General features: G+C 63.6%; 1 protein-coding gene across 1 annotated transcript; it reads left to right on the top strand.

Annotated features, from left to right (window-relative positions):
- Window positions 1-917: 917 nt before the first annotated feature.
- On the top strand, window positions 918-5,330 carry LOC139250590 (extracellular superoxide dismutase [Cu-Zn]-like; the record flags this gene model as incomplete). The annotated part of the gene is made up of 3 exons (XM_070872986.1): window positions 918-1,049; window positions 2,306-2,457; window positions 5,213-5,330. Coding segments are annotated over 3 exons (402 nt in total), but the record flags the coding sequence as incomplete, so codon positions are not given.
- Between the last annotated feature and the right edge of the window lie 752 nt (window positions 5,331-6,082).

Raw genomic sequence — 6,082 nt, forward strand, 5'->3', positions numbered from 1 at the left:
AACGTTCCCAGCTTGTGTGTGACCTGCCCTCTGTTGTCTCGGCCCTGTTTCTGAAACAGAATTCGGGCGTAGTGGACGGGAGGAGGGGCTGACTGAACACCGAGGTTGGCCCTCTGACCCACATTGGCTCCTTGTCTGGCAACCTCTCAATTTTTCAGAACATCAGACACAGGAGCAGGAGTCGGCCATTCGGCCCCTCGAGCCCGCTCCGCCATCCAATCAGATCGCGGCTGATCCGATCTTGGGCTCAGCTGCACTTCCCCGCCCGGCCCCTTCACTCCCTTATCGCTCAAAAATCTGTCTATCTCCACCTTAAATATATTCAGTGACCCAGCCCCCCACAGCTCTCTGGGGCAGAGAATTCCACAGATTCACCAGAAGAAATTCCTCCTCAACTCCGTCCTAAATGGGCGGCCCCCTTATTCTGAGACTATGTGCCCCCTAGTTCTAGATTCCCCCACGAGGGGGAAACACCCTCTCTGCATCCACCCTGTCCAGCCCCCCTCAGAATCTGATACGTTTCAATAAGATCACCTCTCATTCTTCTAAACTAGAACCCTCCCTATCTCTGCACTCCTCCAATTCTGCCCTCCTGACCATCCCTGATTATAATCGCTCCACCATTGGTGGCCGTGCCTTCTGTTGCCTGGGCCCCAAGCTCTGGAACTCCCTCCCTAAACCTCTCCGCCTCTCTCTCCTCCTTTAAGACGCTCCTTAAAACCCACCTCTGTGACCCCCCGCGTTTGGTCGCCGGTCCCTAATATCTCCTCGTGTGGCTCGGGGTCAGTCATTGTTTGGTATTCGCTCCCGGTGAAGGGCGCTGGGACGCTTGGCGACATTAAACGGGCCGCGGAGGAGCGATTTGTTTGGTGTTAGCCGCTGAACACGGTTGGGTTATTTTCTGAGCTTTCTTTCAGGGCGCTTCTGATCACGGTCGCCGCGGGGAACACGGACACACAACCCACGCCACCTGCAGCGTGCTGCCCAACACCCAACGGAACGATCGCATCGCCAGCAACATCACCGGCCAAATCCGCCTCAGGAGACAGGTGCCTGGGGGCAGGCGCGGACTGGCCCTTTAAGGGGGGTGTGGGGTGGACCGTTGCCAGGACAGTGGGGGGGAGGGGGAGGCGGCTGTAGGGAGTGGGGAGGGCCATTGGCCGGGCAGCGTGGGGGTGGACAGTGGGCAGGCAAGTCCAGCCCCCGTGGATTCCACCTTCCAAATCCGTGCTGTCCCTGCCCTGGGAGTGTTTGATGGCTCAGTGTAGAGGGAGCTTTACTCTGTATCTAACCCCCTGTACCTGCCCTGGGAGTGTTTGATGGGACAGTGTAGAGGGAGCTTTACTCTGTATCTAACCCCCTGTACCTGCCCTGGGAGTGTTTGATGGGACAGTGTAGAGGGAGCTTTACTCTGTATCTAACCCCCTGTACCTGCCCTGGGAATGTTTGATGGGACAGTGTAGAGGGAGCTTTACTCTGTATCTAACCCCCTGTACCTGCCCTGGGAGTGTTTGATGGGACAGTGTAGAGGGAGCTTTACTCTGTATCTAACCCCCTGTACCTGCCCTGGGAGTCTTTGATGGGACAGTGCAGAGGGAGCTTTACTCTGTATCTAACCCCCTGTACCTGCCCTGGGAGTGTTTGATGGGACAGTGTAGAGGGAGCTTTACTCTGTATCTAACCCCGTGCTGTACCTGCCCTGGGAGTTTTTGATGGGACAGTGTAGAGGGAGCTTTACTCTGTATCTAACCCCCTGTACCTGCCCTGGGAGTGTTTGATGGGGACAGTGTAGAGAGAGCTTTACTCTGTATCTAACCCCCTGTACCTGCCCTGGGAGTGTTTGATGGGACAGTGTAGAGGGAGCTTTACTCTGTATCTGACCCCCTGTACCTGCCCTGGGAGTGTTTGATGGGACAGTGTGGAGGGAGCTTTACTCTGTATCTAACCCCCTGTACCTGCCCTGGGAGTGTTTGATGGGACAGTGTAGAGGGAGCATTACTCTGTATCTAACCCCCTGTACCTGCCCTGGGAGTCTTTGATGGGACAGTGCAGAGGGAGCTTTACTCTGTATCTAACCCCGTGTACCTGCCCTGGGAGTCTTTGATGGGACAGTGTAGAGGGAGCATTACTCTGTATCTAACCCCCTGTACCTGCCCTGGGAGTGTTTGATGGGACAGTGTCGAGGGAGCTTTACTCTGTATCTAACCCCCTGTACCTGCCCTGGGAGTGTTTGATGGGACAGTGTCGAGGGAGCGGGGGGGACAGTAATCAGGAGCAATATTTTAATTGCGGAATCCTATCGCAGAGAGGCAATGGGACCGAACTGATGCTGGATCTCCAGGGATTTCCCACCAACAGAAAAGGTCACGGAATCCACGTCCACCAGTTCGGAGATTTGATCGGAAGCTGCGAGACGCTGGGCGGCCATTTTAACCCCCACAACATGAAACACGGCAGGTAGGGACTGGTGGGGGAGGGGAGAGGTGAGGGAGGGGGGAGGGAGTGGGAGGAGGAGGGGGGGTATGAGGAGGGGAGGACTGGTGGGGGGAAGGGAGAGGGTACCGGTGAGAGGAGGGGGAGGGGAGGGAGAGGGGGGAGAGGGACTGTGGGGGGAGGGGGGGAGGGGGGGAGAGGGAGAGAATGGGGTGGAGGGAGGGGGGACTGATGGGGGAGGGGAGAGGTGACGGAGGGGGGGAGGGAGTGGGAGGAGGAGGGGGGGAAGGGAGATGGAGGGAGGGAGGGACTGGTGGGGGAGGGGAGAGGGAGTGCGGGGGAAGGGCAGATGGAGTGGGGGAGGGGAACGGAGGAGGAGAGGGGAGGAGGAGAGGCGGGGGTTGGAGGGGGGTATGAGCAGGGGAGAACTGGTGGGGGGAAGGGAGAGGGACTGGGGAGGGGAGAGAATGGCGGGGGAGGGGGGACTGATGGGTGAAGGGGAGGGAGAGGGAATGGTGGAGGGGAGGGGGACGGAGGAGGGAGGAATGGAGGAGGGGAGGGGGAGGGGGAGGGGGGAAGGGAGGGGTGAGGGAGGAGGAGGGAGGGGATTGGGCAGGGGGGATGGAGGGGTGAGGGGAGTGGGGAGGAGATTGGAGGGGTGAGGGAGGAGGAGGGAGGGGAGTGGGGAGAGGGTTGGAGGTGTGAGGGAGGAGGAGGGAGGGGAGTGGGGAGGGGGTTGGAGGGGTGAGGGAGGAGGAGGGAGGGGAGTGGGGAGGGGGTTGGAGGGGTGAAGGAGGAGGAGGGTGGGAGATAGGGAGGGGGGAAGGGAGGGGATTGGAGGGGTGAGGGAGGAGGAGGGAGGGGTTTGGAGGGGTGACAGAGGGGAGTGGGGAGGGGGTTGGAGGGGTGAGGGAGGGGGTTGGAGGGGTGAGGGAGGAGGAGGGTGGGAGATGGGGAGGGGGGAAGGGAGGGGGTTGGAGGGGTGAGGGAGGAGGAGGGAGGGGAGGGGGTTGGAGGGGTGAGGGAGGAGGAGGGATGGGAGTGGGGAGGGGGTTGGAGGGGAGTGGGGAGGTGGTTTGAGGGGTGAGGGAGGAGGATGGAGGGGAGATGGGGCGGGGGTTGGAGGGGTGAGGGAGGAGGAGGGAGGGGAGTTGGGAGGGGGTTGGAGGGGTGAGGGAGGAGGGGGGAGGGGGCTGGAGGGGTGAGGGAGGAGGAGGGTGGGAGATGGGGAGGGGAGATGGGGAGGGGGTTGGAGGGGTGAGGGAGGAGGAGGGAGGGGAGTGGGGAGGGGGTTGGAGGGGTGAGGGAGGAGGGGGGAGGGGGTTGGAGGGGTGAGGGAGGAGGAGGGTGGGAGATGGGGAGGGGGGAAGGGAGGGGTTTGGAGGGGTGAGGGAGGAGGAGGGAGGGGAGTGGGGAGGGGAGATGGGGAGGGGGTTGGAGGGGTGAGGGAGGAGGGGAGGGGAGTGGGGAGAGGGTTGGAGGGGTGAGGGAGGAGGAGGGAGGGGAGTGGGGAGGGGGTTGGAGGGGTGAGGGAGGAGGAGGGAGGGGAGGGGGTTGGAGGGGTGAGGGAGGAGGAGGGAGAGGAGTGGGGAGGGGGGAAGGGCGGGGTTGGAGGGGTGAGGGAGGAGGAGGGAGGGGAGGGGGTTGGAGGGGTGAGGGAGGAGGAGGGTGGGAGATGGGGAGGGGAGATGGGGAGGGGGTTGGAGGGGTGAGGGAGGAGGAGGGAGGGGAGGGGGTTGGAGGGGTGAGGGAGGAGGAGGGAGGGGAGGGGGTTGGAGGGGTGAGGGAGTCGAGGAGGGTGGGAGATGGGGAGGGGAGATGGGGAGGGGGTTGGAGGGGTGAGGGAGGAGGAGGGAGGGGAGGGGGTTGGAGGGGTGAGGGAGGAGGAGGGAGAGGAGTGGGGAGGGGGGAAGGGAGAGGGTTGGAGGGGTGAGGGAGGGGGTTGGAAGGGTGAGGGAGGAGGATGGAGGGGAGATGGGGAGGGGAGATGGGGAGGGGGTTGGAGGGGTGAGGGAGGGAGGAGGGAGGGGAGGGGGTTGGAGGATGGAAGGGAGGGGGTTGGAGGGGTGAGGGAGGGGGAGTGGGGAGGGGGTTGGAGGGGTGAGGGAGGAGGAGGAGGGAGAGGAGTGGGGAGGAGGGGTGAGGGAGGAGGAGGGAGGGGAGGGGGTTGGAGGGGTGAGGGAGGAGGAGGGAGGGGAGGGGGTTGGAGGGGTGAGGGAGGAGGAGGGAGGGGAGGGGGTTGGAGGGGTGAGGGAGGAGGAGGGAGAGTAGTGGGGAGGAGGGGTGAGGGAGGAGGAGGGAGGGGAGGGGGTTGGAGGGGTGAGGGAGGAGGAGGGAGAGGAGTGGGGAGGAGGGGTGAGGGAGGAGGAGGGAGGGGAGTGGGGAGGGGGGGTGAGGGAGGAGGAGGGAGGGGGAGGGGGTTAGAGGGGTGAGGGAGGAGGAGGGAGGGGGGGTGAGGAGGGGGTTGGAGGGGTGAGGGAGGAGGAGGGTGGAAGATGGGGAGGGGGTTGGAGGGGTGAGGGAGGAGGAGGGAGGGGAGTGAAAAGGGGGTTGGAGGGGTGAGGGAGGAGGAGGGAGGGGAGGGGGTTGGAGGGGTGAGGGAGGAGGAGGGAGAGGAGGGGGTTGGAGGAGGGAGGGGAGGGGGTTGGAGGGGTGAGGGAGGAGGAGGGAGAGGAGTGGGGAGGGGGGAAGTCGGACACCGTAGAGGATTGTAGGTGAGCGAGAACGTCGGGGTTTCTCCTGAATGACCTGCGTGGCCTCCATCTTGTGTTTCCCACAGCCACGCCGGGGACCTGGGGAACTTCCGGCCCAGTGCGAGCGGTGTCCTGCGACAGACTTTGTCCAACGTACCCCTGAGCCTTCACGGGGACCATTCCATCATCGGCCGCTCCATCGTGGTAAGTGGCCCTCGGGTTCGAGAGCCCGGAGTACGCAGCCTCGGGCCTGCTCCGCCATTCGGACAGATCCATGGCTCGGTGCATCGCCCTCTGACCTCTTGGTCTGAAGGTCATGGGTGTGACCCCCCTTCACCCACTCCACAGACTCGAGCCGCCATAATCCAGGTCCGACACTCCCTCAGTACTGCCCCTCCGAGTGCGGCACTCCCTCAGTACTGCCCCTCCGAGTGCGGTGCTCCCTCAGTACTGCCCCTCCGACAGTGCGGCACTCCCTCAGTACTGCCCCTCCGACAGTGCGGCACTCCCTCAGTACTGCCCCTCCGACAGTGCGGCACTCCCTCAGTACTGCCCCTCCGACAGTGCGGCACTCCCTCAGTACTGCCCCTCCGACAGTGCGGCACTCCCTCAGTACTGCCCCTCCGACAGTGCGGGGCTCCCTCAGTACTGCCCCTCCGACAGTGCGGCGCTCCCTCAGTACTGCCCCTCCGACAGTGCGGCGCTCCCTCAGTACTGCCCCTCCGACAGTCACTCCCTCAGTACTGCCCCTCCGACAGTGCGGCGCTCCCTCAGTACTGCCCCTCCGACAGTGCGGCGCTCCCTCAGTACTGCCCCTCCGACAGTGCGGCGCTCCCTCAGTACTGGCCCTGGGGGAGTGTCGAGCCGGGATTACGGGACTTGATTCTCCGGAACGGGGGGCTTGAACCCACGACCTCTGCCTCTGGCGAGAGCGAGACCCACTGGCCCAGTTTATG

This window comes from Pristiophorus japonicus, unplaced genomic scaffold, assembly GCF_044704955.1.
Source record: "Pristiophorus japonicus isolate sPriJap1 unplaced genomic scaffold, sPriJap1.hap1 HAP1_SCAFFOLD_3953, whole genome shotgun sequence".
Classification (NCBI taxonomy): domain Eukaryota; kingdom Metazoa; phylum Chordata; class Chondrichthyes; family Pristiophoridae; genus Pristiophorus; species Pristiophorus japonicus.